The sequence below is a fragment of the Paramisgurnus dabryanus genome, chromosome 5 (genome assembly GCF_030506205.2).
Source record: "Paramisgurnus dabryanus chromosome 5, PD_genome_1.1, whole genome shotgun sequence".
Taxonomy (NCBI): Eukaryota; Metazoa; Chordata; class Actinopteri; order Cypriniformes; family Cobitidae; genus Paramisgurnus; species Paramisgurnus dabryanus.
The window spans coordinates 12,419,297-12,435,350 of NC_133341.1; the positions used below are offsets into that span (position 1 = coordinate 12,419,297).

Genomic DNA, 16,054 nt, shown 5'->3' on the forward strand with positions numbered 1-16,054 from the left:
TTGCTTCTTATCCGATAACCAAACATCAGACTAACAGGATTTTGGGCTAAACCAGAAGTGACAGAGAGGAGACTGGAATGCAGTGCTGTCTTTAGTCTGTCATTACCACACAAAGAATAAAGGTTCTGGATCTGACATCTCAGAGATTTTATAAGTCTGGACACTGCACTCCAAAATAAGACCCCAGAAGACATCTGCATTCTTCAAATCAGATGATGCAATATCTTGATAATTCAGTGAAGCTGATATTGTGATGCATATAACCAACCAGCAACTATTACAACTACATGAGAAGAAGCACATTTGCATATAAGTTTCATCTAAAGATGTTTGTCATAAGAATGTGTGTATAAAATATATTATCTTCCCATGACTTTTTAAATAAAGATGAATATTGTGTACTTTGTGTGAATAGATTTTCCATTATTTTCCCATTATTATAATATGCACAAACTATGTTTATAAAACAATGGTTAATTATTAAGTAATGCAGAGATATACACCAATAAAACATTTACTGTAATAATTGCAAAATCTTTATTTACCAGTTCTATCATTTATTTTCTATGACTGTTGGAATGATTTCTGAATTAATTTACCAATATTTATATAATCCAGTAATAAACCATCCTTTAAAACGTGTACTATTTCATAGTTTTTGGCCTTAATTTAGCTTTTCTTTGTACCAAGTCCTTAAATTGGGCAAACTGAATTTTAAATCTCTAAAAAGGGACATAAAAATATACTGAATGTTACAACCTGGACTGGATAATACACTGATTTGAGGAACAACAGTCTAGAACCGAAGACCATAAACTGCCTGAAGAGCAAGGTGTAAACATTGAAGTATTTATTAATTGACTTATCCCAAATATCTGGGAATAAAACCTATAATTTATTAAAACATTGAATAGACAATTTAAAAAAGACAAACAGCAGCAGCCATAGCAAATTAAGAGCTAAGAGGAACGTTGTCCGGTCTGGTGCATGAAACATCAAAGAAACGCGTGATATTTAGTCAAAATCAGGGGTCGGCCTCTTGCCTTCGCTGAAGCCCCCTAACTATAGTGTAAAAAGCTGGACAAAGTTAAAAGCTGATGCTTCCATTCCATACGTGCCTTGCATTTGCTATACTTGAATGATCAAACAACTTACCCCCTTGTGCGAGTCCGACAAAGAGCAAAAGCAGTCCGTTTATTAAAAGGGTCGTCTTCATTTTAACATCAGTGTTATGTGATATTTCCGCTTAAAGTTGAAAAATATTGTGATTCAAATCCATTGTGTTAACAAGTTCAACGCGGTTCCACAAGTGAAGTCCTTTAAAATCTTTTCACAAACTTGCCCACTCGAGCAGCGAGCAGAAGAAACTCCGCCTCCTACATCTACAGATATTTACCCCCACCCACAGCCCCTGCAAGTCTTTGACAGACAGTCCGGGAATGTTGGGGGCAATTAAACTAATTCCTTGGAACTTTTTGCATTATTATTAGGCTACTATTATTATATGTAACATTACTTTAATTTTAGGGATTTAAAGTGTACACGTTATTTTAATTATTACATATTATAACATTCTGGTTAATATTTTCTGATTAAAAATAGTGAAACAAAATATTTCCCATTGAAAATATTTTTTCTTGCTTGTGTGGTACCATTCCTCATTGCAATTCATCTAGATAAAAATGTCTGACAAACTTTAAATAAAAATTAGGTAAATCCTCTTAAATGGCAAACATTTACATTGACAAAAGAAGTAGCAGATGCAGCTGCGCGTTCGACTTGACTCGACTTTGTCCCGCCCACGAATCCCAACGAGCCAATAGGAAAGGCTGTAGCCGCTCACTGCGCATGCTACAGGAAGTCTGCGTGCTGTGGACACAAGACAGTTTGCATGCGCAGATCTTGGGACACAGTACTGCAGGTGATCTGTACTCTTCGCATCACCGATATTCTGAACAACTTTCATTTGGTATGTTAACAACAAAGTGATAAACAGCACGTTTTTCTCTGCATGCCATTTTTTCCGATACTGTCGTAGTCTTTTATGTTTTGACCAGATTTTGAATGAAAGTCGTGCACCTTCCTTCAGAAGCTAAGTGGTGTTAGAGATAATATCTGCATTGTTCGTCGACATCATTCTCACTTTCGTTATTATCAAGTTTTTTTTTATTTGATATCGTTTGTTTATATATAAATATCTCTGACGTTTATTATAATGTTTAAATGCGTTTATTGTATAGACATCGCACACCGTCACTTCCAGTAGGCGGCGATGTCGACATCAAAAATACATATTATGGCCCTATTAGTTTATTATCGTCCTGCGTACAAGATGTTCGTGGTAGTTTCGTCGATTTCAGTCTGTAGTATTAACGCATCTTTCGGGTGTTAGGATTAGTACATGTAAAATTTAAATGGGCCCTACACCTTTCAATATCTGGATGCATAACGATTAATCATGATTAATCTGTAGCAAAATAAAAGCTTTTGTTTATATCTTATATGTGTGTGTGAACTGTGTATAATAAGTTTGTATAGATAAATGCACACACATGCATGTATATATTTAAGAAATGTTTACATGTGTATATTCATTTGTATATTTATGTATAATTTATATTATATATAAATATAAATACTTAATATATAAATATATATTTTTTCTTAAGATTATACATGCATGTGTGCATAATTATATGTACATAATTATAATACACAGTTCACACACATATATGATGTAAACAAAAACTTTTATTCTGCTGTAGATTAATCACAATTAATCATAATGCACGCCTACTTTCTACCCTAGGTATTGAATCTGACCACCAGCAGTTGACACAATAAAAATGTAAGTATGATAATGTTATGTGATAATTATCAAAATAGTAAATATGGTTAATTGTTTGTGCCCAAATATACATTCAAATATACATTATGGATGCACTGTGTATTTATATAGACCTTTCTGTTTCATTACAGGATTGGGTTGAAGTGCTACTTCTCTCTTCCTGTGGCAGCGGGGGCTTTATTCGTGGTACTCCCTTACAGTATATCTCTGGTTGCCCAATGGCTTTATGGCTGGCCCAATAAACCTGGGTACCAAAAATACATAGAGGCTCTCAAACCAAGGTGACATGGCATGAATTGATTTGGAAAACATTTATAGTTTTGCTTGTGTGTTTTTAAGGATTCAAATGTCTTCACTTCTCTGCAGGCGCATATACTGTTTGACAAGAGCCGTGCTTGAGATGCTGAAGTATCTGCAGTATGGGAAACTGTATTTTCAGTGGAAATTGTGGTACAAAAATGACAAAAATAACAAGCACTATGTGAAAGTTAGTTCTGTTTTTTATATCTGTGGTAGATATAAATGTAGTCACACAGACTGTAAAAAAGCTATAAATATATTTTTTTCCTTAAATTCGTCGTTTTTATACTGCTGTGATGCAGTAGAAATTTTTGTATTAGAAAGTTATGGAAATTAGTTACTGGATAGATTACATAATATGTTATGTCCTTTCTTAGGGCATCACCTTTGGTCGCAGAGGTAACAAACTAGATTTATACTATTCACCAAATGTGGGCCGTTCTGATGCTGGTCCAGTACCGGTGGTTATATTTGTGTATGGAGGTGCCTGGGGCTCAGGAGACAGATCCATTTATTGTCTTTTAGCTCTACAAATGGCAAAAGAGCTTAATGCCTCTGTAATTTGTCCAGATTATTCCATATATCCAAAGGTGAGTTATTAATTTTTATATTAACCTTTCTACTATCAAATGTTTTTAAAGGGGACATCTGACTTTTTCCATGTTTAAGTGCTATAATTGGGTCCCCAGTGCTTCTATCAACCTAGATTCTCTGCAAGCATATGAAATAATAGGTTATTGAAATTTGGCTCCCCTTGTGAGGTCAGAAGGGGATAATATCGTCCTTTAATCTGCACTATCCAACTACGGCACTGCCATTTAGGCACATTTTTGCTCACACCTACAAAGTGGCAATTTTAACATGCTATAATAAATTATCTATATGGTATTTTGAGCTAAAACTTCACATACGTACTCTGGGGACAACAACGATTTATTTGACATCTTAAAAAAGTCTTGTGAAATGCCCCATTTGAGATGTTTTTTTAAACTGAAATTAACAAATACGCAATATGCATTGTGTTCTTAGGGAAATGTTTTAAATATGGTTCAAGATATTAGTGACAGTTTGCTGTGGGTGAGAGAAAGGGGCCAAACTTTCAATCTTGACAAAGTAAGTTTTTAACTCTATTCCATTTTGAACTTGAAAGACAAACAAATGAAGTGGCATTACAAATGTTTGTTTTTTTCAAAAAAAGTTTTGAATAGCCGTTGGATGAGATGCATTTTTAAATGTCTACATACCTGTGTTGCACATTTTATATTAATGCAGCAAGAACTGTAGCAGTGTTGCTTGGCAACCACAGACATCCTACATTTAGGATCTTGAACTACCTTAGATGGCCTATGTTTATTCTGATGATTCATAAATATAACTATTTATTCAAGGTGCCATTTTAAAACATTTTATATTATTGAAATGTTGGCATAGCAAAATCTGTGTAAATATATTGACTGTTTCTCATCCAGAGTCTTTTTTTATGCAGGACAACATAGTTTTAATGGGTCATTCTGCAGGGGCTCATCTGTGTGCCCTTACAACACTGTTTTTATTAAATGGTGAAAAAGAGCTGTTCATTGAGAATCACAAACAGAGAGAACTTGCATCTGCCATTAAAGGACTCATCGGTAAATGCACCATGTGTATTGTTAATATACTGTATTTGATTTATAACATTACCCTATTGTTATATTTAGTGAAAACATGATTAAAGATTAATGATTTTGTGATTTATTTTCATAATAGGTCTAAGTGGAGTGTACAATATAATGGATCATTATAAACATGAGAAAATGCGGGGTGTTGAGTACGTGTCAACTATGCACAAAGCTATGGATGGGATGGAGAACTTTGAGTATTACTCACCGACATCATTACTCGAGAAATTGAATGAGGATCAGTTGAAACGGTATGAAATAGTTATTGGGTTTTTTTTCACTCAGTCACACATTACATACAGTAAACAGCAGGGCCATAACCACAAAAGACATTTAGGGGGACTCAAGGTGCCATGGTGGGGTAACAGCTTGGTATACAACAGCTAAAGCAGCTCCTGTATACATCAATTTATGCAGCAAATTCATGAGCAGTCACAATAGATGGTTGGTTGGTTTGATCTTTTAATCACTCTACTGCCATTATTGGCCAGCAAGTCAACAAGTAGTTGTAACCTGCTTATTAGGTATGAATACAATTCACCATTTAAGAGTACAAATGTGTGCACAGTTGTAGTGAGGCTGTTGGATAAAAGCTTTTTGTTTTATGAGCTATTATGAAGGCCAGAACAATACATTCCTTTGAGTGGATCTGTCAGGGAGAAAACACACAGACGTGAATTACAGTGTAATAGGAATTGTTACTTGTTGTGTTATTTATGTGTAACTTAAATAATTGTACAATTATTACTAGTGAACACTAATGTTGTCTTTGTGTCATGATTTTGTCCAGAGTTCCTCCAGTGACATTACTTCATGGAAGCAGTGACATCATAGTTCCAGTGGAGTCATCAGTGAGATTTTCTGAGCTCCTCACATCTCTTTCTGTTAGGATGTCTTGTTATCTAATACCTAAAATGAACCATACCGAGATGGTCACTGACCTTATGGCACCAGACAGGCACTTTTACCACACTGTTTATGGCTGTATTAAACAGGAATACAGTAAATTTTAGAGTTATGTGTTATTAAGTCATGGAATTACTAATATTTTAAAGCAACACAATGTAGTTTTTTTACCTTTAAATAATGTCTCTAAAATTATTTCAGTGATAGAACCACTTTTAACTGGACAAATTGTACTGTTGCTGCAACCTGAGCAACCTCCTAACTACAAGCACACTCTGAAAGTGACAGTGGAGGGTAGAGCACACGGCCCTGCCCCTCCCTCTGCCTGCAGAAAAGTGTCTGATACCAGGCACTGTTGCGCTTTTCAACCACATGGGGGAGTCATTTTTACATGGAAACTACATAGTGTTGCTTTAATTTCCAAATAGTGTTATTTTAAAGTTTACATTTAAATGTTTAATTTTCTGTTCACTAATGTCACGGTATGCCTCATTTACAACGTATGTTTAATATGTTGGTGAAAACATGTTAGTTATGTGCTTGTTGTCTGTCTAATAAATTCTACTTAAAAATCATTTGATGTTTAATTAATTGTAAATAATGAAAGAGGAACTGTAACAATATCTTCTGGAAACTAATATGAGAGAAAACTACAATATATAAAACACACATACATGCTTTTTGAAAACCTATTTACATATTTGAAACTAATAATCTGAAACTTTACTGCTTTGGCGATATAAACTTATTCTTGGACTATATAGAAGTATAATGGGCTGCTAACATGAAAAGCATATTAATCACATGTTTATGCTTTAATTTTCTTAAGAAACTAATTATATTAATATTCATATAATATATAAAACACTGGTCCATGGTGTTTACCTGTTTAACCTAAGATACCTGGGATCAATCACACAACCCATCGTCACTAGAATAGATGGCTTACAAACACATCTACACACATAGATGACAATAACTAACAATTATTCTTTACATTACTCTCAGTGGCAATGAATTAAGTTAAGATAACACTACTAATACGCATAGATTGTCCACTAATTATGATCACCTTTCTGACCGTATCGCTATGACCAGCGGGTGTCGATGTTTCCCGTGTGTTTTAATTTTTTACAGTGAGCGCTGTGAGGCAGCAGCGTCTCCCACACCGCTGAGATGAAGTAGGAGCTGGGACGAGCTCGAGCTTGTGTTGTTTGGGATGTCGAGGATTAAATATGGCCACTAGCTAGCTAATCTAAAAGAAACAGTGAGCGCTTTAAAAGCACCCGTGAAACATGGATGGAAAAAGCGCGAGGGGGTCTCTATAGAGCGGTTCTTGCTGAAGCTGAGCACATAGGCTGATCTGGTGAGTTCTCATGGATATGCGGATACACGGGAGACATCCAAAACACGCATATACACACACGCACACTGGCGCTAGCTTCCTTTCTCTTCAATACAGCTTCCTTTTCACTATTTATAGAACTCCATTTAAATGTGAATTTGTTATTTGTTTAATATAAACGATATGTCGTGCAGTCAGTGTATATGAAGATGAAATGCACAGTCAGACGTGTATGGTTGTGTGTAGCCGGGCTAGCTGCGGCTAGGAGTCCGTTAGCTTGTTAGCTGCAGGCAAATGTTGTGATACATAAACAGATGCCGTCGTTTATTATTATACAAGTTAACTAACAGTAGTTATTTAAAGACATATTTTAAGGATTAATGGCGAGCTGTGTTTGTGTGTTAGCTCTACTGTCACTAGATTGCTTGACTCGCGACGCGACGGCGTTGAATTTATTAGTGATTCTTGTCAATGTACATTTGTTTGGTTGGTTTTATGTATGTTAGTCTTTTCCTAGTTTTGTTTTTTTTTTGTGGCAATTTGCTCATTTTATTGTCATTGTCATATATTGTCATTTGTGAGGCTGCACCGGCATACTATGGCATCTTTATGTGTATGTGGTGGAGGTTACAACGTTACAACTGTAAACATTTTAAGGATTAAAAACACTTCTGTCATATACATGATATATGTATATATATATATAATATCAGATGTGATGTTGGAGGCAGTCGTGATTGATTTCTTGATGGTGCTGTTGTGTGCAGCTGCTCCAGGTGAAAGGTTGAGGACTCGAGAACAGCTGTGTGTGGCCTTAACACGTCCAGACTGCGTATATATGTATGCCATTTACTTTCTGTTGTGACTCTTTACAAGCACATACAAATCATATTTGAGAAAAATCTCATTCGATACAACCTACGATTGTGTAAACACCTCACTGATTGTATTGTGCAAGTCATCCATCAAACCCATGTGCTGTTATTCAAATCATAATATTGGCATGGGTCCATATCAGTCTGACATGACCTCAATTGCCTCTGTTTAAGGGCTTATAAACGTATTTATACTTGGCCTGGTGTACAGCATAGCGATGCATCTGAAAGACTTTAACTAGTAAGATGGTTTGACAGGATGTTTGTTTTTGGTCAAGCACATTTGCAAACCATGATTGTTTGGTTTGTCTGTTACAGTTAAGATGTATTCCCACCTATGCTCATTAAAGTGGATGTGTTGATGCATCATTAAATGATAGTTTTTAGTATAGCACATTAATGTATATAGGTCTGTGACTACAGTAGTTCACAGTGAGTCACACAGGATATGCAAGTCATGCATTTCATGTGATATTTTGCACAATACAGGCTTCAAGTTTTTAGTGTTGGCTAAATGACATTGTTGGAAATGTGACTCATTTTATTTGCAAATGGCAAAGTGTTTGTTTTCAGGGTTGAATGCTATTAAAGATGTGTAACCTGGTTAAGTAACAGTTCTGTCTTTCTGTTATTTTCGGTATTCTGTGTCATTGCAGCCTGGTTTTGATTTCATGTACTTGTTTGTTTCATCACTCATCTTATTCAGTTCTTCCCTGTAATTTTGATTTTATTATTATTATTATTTATTATGGTACTTTGTGCCAATCCAATATCTGTTTCAGGTTTCTCAACATGACCATGACATTTTTTTTCATTAAAAAGCATTTATTGTTTTGTGGTTACAAACAAAAAGTTTGTCTTCTGCACACTTAGACATTGGCCTTCTTTACGGAGAGTAACACTGTGTCCTAATTAGACACAACGCGATGCTGTGACATGTGATCAAAGGTATCTTTACCATGTTAATCAGAATTTTTTGTCCTAACCAGCCATTTTGATTTTTGAAACGGGTCTATTTTTTCAATGTCGCGTCTGGCAGCTCAGCCTACACAGAGATCTCATTTAATGAAACTTCTGCACATTATTAATATTAATCATCAAACATGGATGAGGAGAGACTAATTATACATTTAAAAGCAGAACTATATAACAAATTACCTTAAGTTGCACAAGGAAAGCTATAAAAAAGCGGAGGGATGCTTCTCTGAAAGTGTGTGCATTCCCCAGCTGCGTTGCGAGAGAGCAAAACTCAAACAGAGCAAAACTGTTCTGATTGGCTGTGTTTTATGATTGATTGCATCGCACTACGCCCCTTTTTGCATTTAGTATGGACAGGCAAATTGCCCATCGTTGGAATCATACCACATCACGTCTAGCTGGGGCACGGTGTAACGCAGCAAACTTACCATAGACGGGAATAATATTATTCAAGTCACATGATTAGTTAACGTTTGCCGATACAACTGGTTTCTATACTGAACAGCAACACAATCGTAAAAATAAAACGATTTGCAGTCTAAAGGGCTGTTCACACTTTAACGATAATGATTTCCCACATGATTTTGTGGAACCATGGGGCTGGATGATGTCACCTAATAAGCATATTCATGATGTCATTACTTCATACTTGTTTTACTTTAAGTATGTTTTACATTTATTCATTCACAAGAAGGGCTGCATACCGATTAATCGCGACTAATCGTTTGCAGAATATTGTTTTTGTTTACATCATATGTGGGTGTACTTAATAATAATACGCATGTATATATTTAAGAAATTTTACACGTCTTTAACCAATGTTTTTTTTACACGTTCTTTAACCAAGATAAAGCTGAAGCAGGATTGTGAGTGTCCATACCTACAAAATGTATTTGTGTGTAATGTGTGATGCGCTCATTGCACACCACAATATTCACACACTGAACATGTAAATATAATGTTTTTCTTGCATTTGCTCGGCTATAACCAGCAGATGTCTTCAGAAAGCTGCATTTTGTGTATATCTAAACAGAATAACCACATATCGCCAATAGCGGGCTTTCATGAGGATAGTTGGCAATAGTTATTATAATTATTTTCATCATAGTTTCATATTAACATGCGCATAACTACTGCCTCGCCCCCCGATACTATCGTGTATTGGCGATCTCACAGGTTGATGATAGAACGATCTCAAAATGGGGCATATCGCCCAACACTAATGCATGTTCAAAGGCACCAATTTCCTTCTCCGCCGGTGGGTGCTCTTCACAACGTCAAACTATGCTTAGCAACGATAGATGCTCTGGATCGTCCGTGCGCTTTAGAAAGGAGGAGAGAGGCGCGGTCACGATTTCCGCATGGTTTTAGACGCGACGTGAAGTAAATGTGAAGCAACTGTGCATATGTGCTTGGCCATTTCGCTGGGTGCTTGAGAGGAGCCCCGGGGCACCTACGGTATCGGCGCCTATGTGTGTGTTTATTGTAGCACTTTCCTCCATGAAACAACAAGTAAAGAACCTTTTTGGGGTAATGTTTCCAGCCACGCTCAAAACACGTTCTGATGGTGTACTGGTAGCGCAGATTGATACTTGTTCATAACCTTGAGTGACAGAACGTCCGTTTCTCAATCTGAAGGTTGCGGCCTCTGGAGGTCGCATATGCCGGCTGCATATGTCATCAAGGCTGGTTTATTTCAGCTAACTGAGCATTACATTTGCTCGTCATAAGCATATTACTACAATGTACGATTATTAACAAAGAATAATAGTCAACTTTATAATTGTTAATGTTATGAGTTAACATAGTCTTGATGACATCACTGATATGAGTTGCCTTCCCTTGCAAATAGCGCACTAACTATGAGTCTGCTGGCCGTTCGCGTTTACACAAATTGAAGACATCTCACTGGGTGGGATTGTACTTCATATATTTCATTTTTTGTGACATGCACACCACCACAGGGCGCACTTCCCCACTGCGGTTCGCACTTCACCACTGCGGTGGTTATGACAACCGTCACAGCCTTAGTGATGAGCTTCTCCATGGTTTAGTCTGCCATTTTAAAAATGTGAGCACCATAAATTAAAATAAATTGGATTGGCTGGCTGTGGTTTATTGCATATTAGTTGAAAAATATCTCTCTGAACGTGATCCCAATGGTATTGATTGTATTAATAGTTGTGGTATGAACTCCGGTATTCACTTTAATTTAGAATTTTTTTTAACTGTATAGTTAGCGTTACTGTCCATTAGGGGTGGGCAATAAACCGGTAGACATGATTAACCGGTAGAAAATTGTCAACCTGTAGAGATTTTGGACAATCGTCTCTATCCAGGTTACGCGCCCACGTCACGCTCCTGTGCGCGTTGTCACGGAAATGTAACGTTTGTACACGTATTTAAGCACCACGGTTTTAAAACAAGTTATTTTAAGCCATTAAAACACAAACCACAGATCTTTATGCGTGCGCTCTTTCTGTGTGTGAGGAGTAGGGTTGCCATGGTGACAGAATTTTCCCACCGCTTAATCAGCGCGTTACAAACCCGGTTATCCCGGTATCACCGGGTGTGAGGGGCTTATAAATGCCCTTGCAGACGTGCACATTTTACTTTCACTTTTGAATTACGCAACTGTTTAATGCAGTTCTTGCGTAAGCTGCGTTAAATCGCTTATAAATTTGCGTGCAATGCAAGTGCAACAGCTGGTTTAATTAAGTGCTTGAGTCAATGTGCGCAGGTAATTCTCACAGAACCCGCCAGTCCCAAGCAGAGCAACCAGCTACTTCTCCATAAAGCGCTGCTTGAATGATGGGTTTATTATTTTTCTTGATGAAAAACACAACAATAAAACGATCTCGCTTATATTAAACAACATATATGTATATTATAACAAAAACGAGTAAGCACGCGGCTTCTGCTATCCTCTGGTCAGTCAGCTCGTCTTGCACACTCTGATAAGAATAAATGAAATCTGACATCTGCTGCTCTGTGACGTGACGCGCGTTCAGCTCCGCTGAATTCAGGCAGCAGATACATTTAGTTGTAAGTGTTTGCTCTCTCAAACGAAACTAAATGATTTAATTACACGAAAATATCAAAATATCAAAGACGGTGTCGCAGTGGGCAAGTGATCTAACCGGTGAGAGGCTGAAGCACCAGTAATCACCGTTTCACCGACTATCACGGCAAGCCTAGTGAGGAGCAAGCGAGTCGCGCAACCCCTGCTCATTTAGCTTGTGAGCATTTTTGCCGTTTTATTGGCATTAAATAGATATATGCGTCAAAATTCCCGTCTTTGCAAGTATCCTCATAAACATTAACATTTAGGGCTTAAGAGAAAGTGAACAGCTAAAGGTCCGGAATTTAATTCCTTACATTTATATAGCGCTTTTCTCAGTACTCAAAGCGCTTTACATGTGAACGGGGGAATCTCCTCAACCATCACCAATGTGCAGCATCCACCTGGATGATGCGACGGCAGCCATATTGCGCCAGAACGCCCACCACACATCAGCTTATTAGTGGAAAGGAGACAGAGTGTTATAGCCAATTAGTATGAGGGATGATTAGTAGGCCAATGGGCAAGTTTGGCCAGGATGTCGGGGCACACCCCTACTCTTTTTCGAAGGACATCCTGGGATTTTTAATGACCACAGAGAGTCAGGACCTCGGTTTAACGTCTCATCCGAAAGACGGTGCTTGTTGACAGTATAGTGTCCCTGTCACTATACTGGGGTGTTAGGACCCACACAGACCACAGGGTGAGCAACCCCTGCTGGTCTCTCTAACACCTCTACCAGCAGCAACCTGGTTTTCCCAGGTGGTCTCCCATCCAAGTACTGACCAGGCTCAGCCCTGCTTAGCTTCAGTGGGCAAGCTGTCTTGGGCTACAGGGTGATATGGTGAATTTGGCCTTAATTATAGGGATGGGCGATATGGCCTAAAATCCATATTGCGTTATACATTGCAGCCTCTTGCGATAGCGATATGTATTGCGATATAATAATTTCAATAGACTCGTTTTAGAACAGGTTATATAGACCCTTAGAAAAGCCAAACTGCTTAAAAAGTAAGTAAAAGTAAACCGTTATGGCCAGATTAGTCTTGTTACCTCTCTTAGCTGGAACTTTTGCCTGACGCACTCTACAGCAGGGCTGTCCAGACTTTTTTGTGTGGTGATCTACTTTTAAAATGATAAAGCCGACAAGATCTATCTGCTAAAAAACACAGTTAATTATTTTTATAACACTAAACACTTTAAATGCTTGTAAGGACTATACTGCATATATATACTGCATGTTTCACAATTACTAGACCATAATGCCAATTTCCCGCGTGGAGCAGCAGTTAACTTATGTGCGATCTACCAGCATTGCCGTATTGGACACCCTTGCTCTACAGAGTATATTTTCCAGCTGCTTGTTGGACGGCTTAAATCCAAATAATGTTGCATCTGTCTTTTTCACGAGTTCCTCTGTTTCGCTGACGCTTTCATCATTGTTTATTCGGCTGCAGCTCGTGGCTCTAAAGTTCGCGGGTAGATTGTGTCATCAACACGCATTATCGCGATAGTGCAATAGATTTAAAATCTCTATCGTATGCCAATTTTCTATCGTTTATATTGCATATTGTTTATATTGCCCATCCCTAGTCTTAAAGGGGAAGTTACTTAATTTTGCTCCTGTCTGTCACTCATGTTTATTGAAACAGCATTAAGAGAAAATCTCTCACTGCTATTAACTAAATCACTTTTCTATCTTAAATTTTATATATATATATATATATATATATATTATATATTAGGGGTGTAACGATTAACCGTGCAAATGCGCGTTTTCTCAATGAATGAATTTGAATGAATTGCGGTGAAATCCAGGCACATCCGAACGCCAGGGGGCGTGCAGAAACTCCCTTTGTGCCACAGAAGAAGTAGCATTAAGAATGCTATTCCAGGAAATGTCTACAGGAATATTTATATTGCTGTTCTTCAAATTTTTTCAGGTATTTTCATGATAATAAAGAATATTTTAAATGATTTTGTTTAACGAGTGTTGCTTTTTTAAATGCACGTTATAAACGACTCCGACTCATAATGATTTTAGATTGAAAAGGACTTCCTACTGACCAAATGCCGTACACGCACAAGCTGTGCATGAAACAAAGAATCGCAGCCTTACGATTCAGAATCGATTTCAGACAGGCATTTTTAATGGGACTCACGGTTGAATCGTTACATCCCATATATACATATACATAAAGAAGTAAAACTTAACCAAAGAGAGACATTTTGGATATATTAACTTAAGGCTATGAAATATAAAAGGGGACTAAAAGGTTGTTACACTATGGACAGTAGGGGTGGGCGATATGACCAAAATCTTCTATCACGATATATATATAAAATGAATCCTATCGTGATAGAAGATTTTGGTCATATCGCCCACCCCTACTGTCCATAGTGTAACAACCTTTTAGTCCTCTTTTATATTTCATAGACTTAAGTTTATATATCCAAAATGTCTCTCTTTGGTTAAGTTTTACTTCTTTATTTTCTTTCCTTAGTTATGCTGATTAATACATTTTAAGAGTAGCTTGATTACTGTTTACTGCATTCATTTAAATGTTTTGCTGTAGGCTATTATTTATTTCCCTTTCTAATAGCATTTTTGAGTTCAGCTAATAAATCAAGTATTTTTAGTTCTAACAATAACATTGAGATAAGTCCAGTTTAAACATAAATGTTTTTTACTGTTTAATCAAATATTAATTTGTTTTTACAACGTGAAAAGTCTTTCTTTGCCCAACAGTATTATATGAAATCGGACAGTCTATAGAAAGTAGTTTAGGCTTTTGGCCATTGTTGTTCCAGACCACAGTTAGAACAGAGTACATCCTCTGAATCAGATGACTTGCTTCCCCTTTCTAAAAAAGCATACTCTTATGAAGTTTAGAGAATGACTATTGAACCTGTTGATCTTTGTAATTATTGTGTGATTATTGTGTAACTACCACCAGTTTATAAATAAAGCCCACCCCCTATACTGTCGATATGGTATCTCCTGGTATGACACTGGCCATCCCCCCCGTGGTGTGGCCACGTGGTAGAGCTGGTGACAGGGAGGATCAGCTGTGCCAGTCCCTGCAGGCTGCTTGGCTCTTTGGTGCACAGGTCTCCTGGCAGTGCCAGTGAGGAGTGTGATTCGAGCTCACTCCTACAGTGTCCTATAAATGGTTTCTGCTTTTCAAAGTAAACAGCGCAGATTAGGAACATTTATTTTCTTCTCCATCTTTGGATCGACATCGCATTGATAACAACAGGGATGCTCGCAGAGCACAGAGAGAACAGCAGGTATGGAGAAAAACATGTTTTATATGTCTCCATGGTGACAAGGCGTTTGTTTACACTTTGTAGCTTTGTGTCATGGTTTTATTTGCTGCAATGGTGGTCTTGAAATGGCTTCTTTGCTTGCTACTGATGTGCCAGGAGGCGGTGCATTGCTGAGATTTTTTAGACATTCAAATAACATTTTATGTGTGGTTGTTTTAATTAAATTTAAGGCCATTTAAGGTAAAGCAGATAAGTTAGCAAATGACAGATGGCAGAGCTACAGTGAAATGATGGCGCTGTTCTTCCTGATAAAATAAAAGGTTTCTGTGTATTTCATATGCAAGAACGGTTATATATCTTGACTCACTACTAGAAATAATAAGCGTCTTGCGTCAGACACTGTAGGCCTAAATGATTTCTTTACTGATGGACCCAGTTGTCATTTATTCTGAAATTGTTATTTTGAAGGCCGCGAGCTTGTGGTTTCTTGCTGCTCATTGTAAATCAGGTTAAGACATGTTTGAATGCAAGGTCTTCATTAAATGCTGACGCATTAAGCACAATGACTTGACAGAGAAAGGTCTTTTCATTTTCGTGCAAAGTGACCAGTGGCATAAATTTATTGTTGACTGGTTGAAGTTGACCAATCTTCGACTAATCTTAAGATTGTAGCTACTGAAGGTGGTGTTTGATTATTGTAGACATCTAACCTTCAAATTTAAGAGGACATGTTGTTTCTTGTAAGCCATGTTTTGAGCATCTGCCAGAGACATGCCAAGAAAATATAAGTGTGATGGTTAAAAATATCTGTTG

At 37.3% G+C, this 16,054-nt stretch overlaps 3 protein-coding genes across 3 annotated transcripts in view; 2 read left to right on the forward strand and 1 right to left on the reverse strand.

Moving 5' to 3' along the window:
* cspg4ba (chondroitin sulfate proteoglycan 4ba) overlaps nt 1–1,325 on the reverse strand; it is a 35,773-nt gene extending 34,448 nt beyond the window's left edge. Inside the window, exon 1 of the mRNA XM_065266941.2 lies at nt 1,156–1,325. Within this exon, the coding sequence (XP_065123013.2) occupies nt 1,156–1,216 (61 nt within the window). The 5' untranslated portion in view covers nt 1,217–1,325. The remainder of the gene's footprint in view (nt 1–1,155) is intronic.
* A 526-nt stretch (nt 1,326–1,851) lies between these two features.
* Nucleotides 1,852–6,287, forward strand: LOC135748641 (uncharacterized). Its single transcript, XM_065266892.2, has 9 exons — nt 1,852–1,969; nt 2,810–2,848; nt 2,980–3,129; nt 3,215–3,335; nt 3,526–3,738; nt 4,178–4,261; nt 4,635–4,776; nt 4,895–5,057; nt 5,597–6,287. Coding segments are annotated over exons 2-9 (1,098 nt in total). The 5' UTR covers nt 1,852–1,969; nt 2,810–2,846; the 3' UTR covers nt 5,820–6,287.
* Nucleotides 6,288–15,056: 8,769 nt separating this feature from the next.
* wdfy3 (WD repeat and FYVE domain containing 3) overlaps nt 15,057–16,054 on the forward strand; it is a 102,401-nt gene continuing 101,403 nt past the window's right edge. The window contains 1 exon segment of the mRNA XM_065266889.2: nt 15,057–15,262. Coding sequence (XP_065122961.2) covers nt 15,234–15,262 — 29 coding nt within the window. The 5' untranslated portion in view covers nt 15,057–15,233.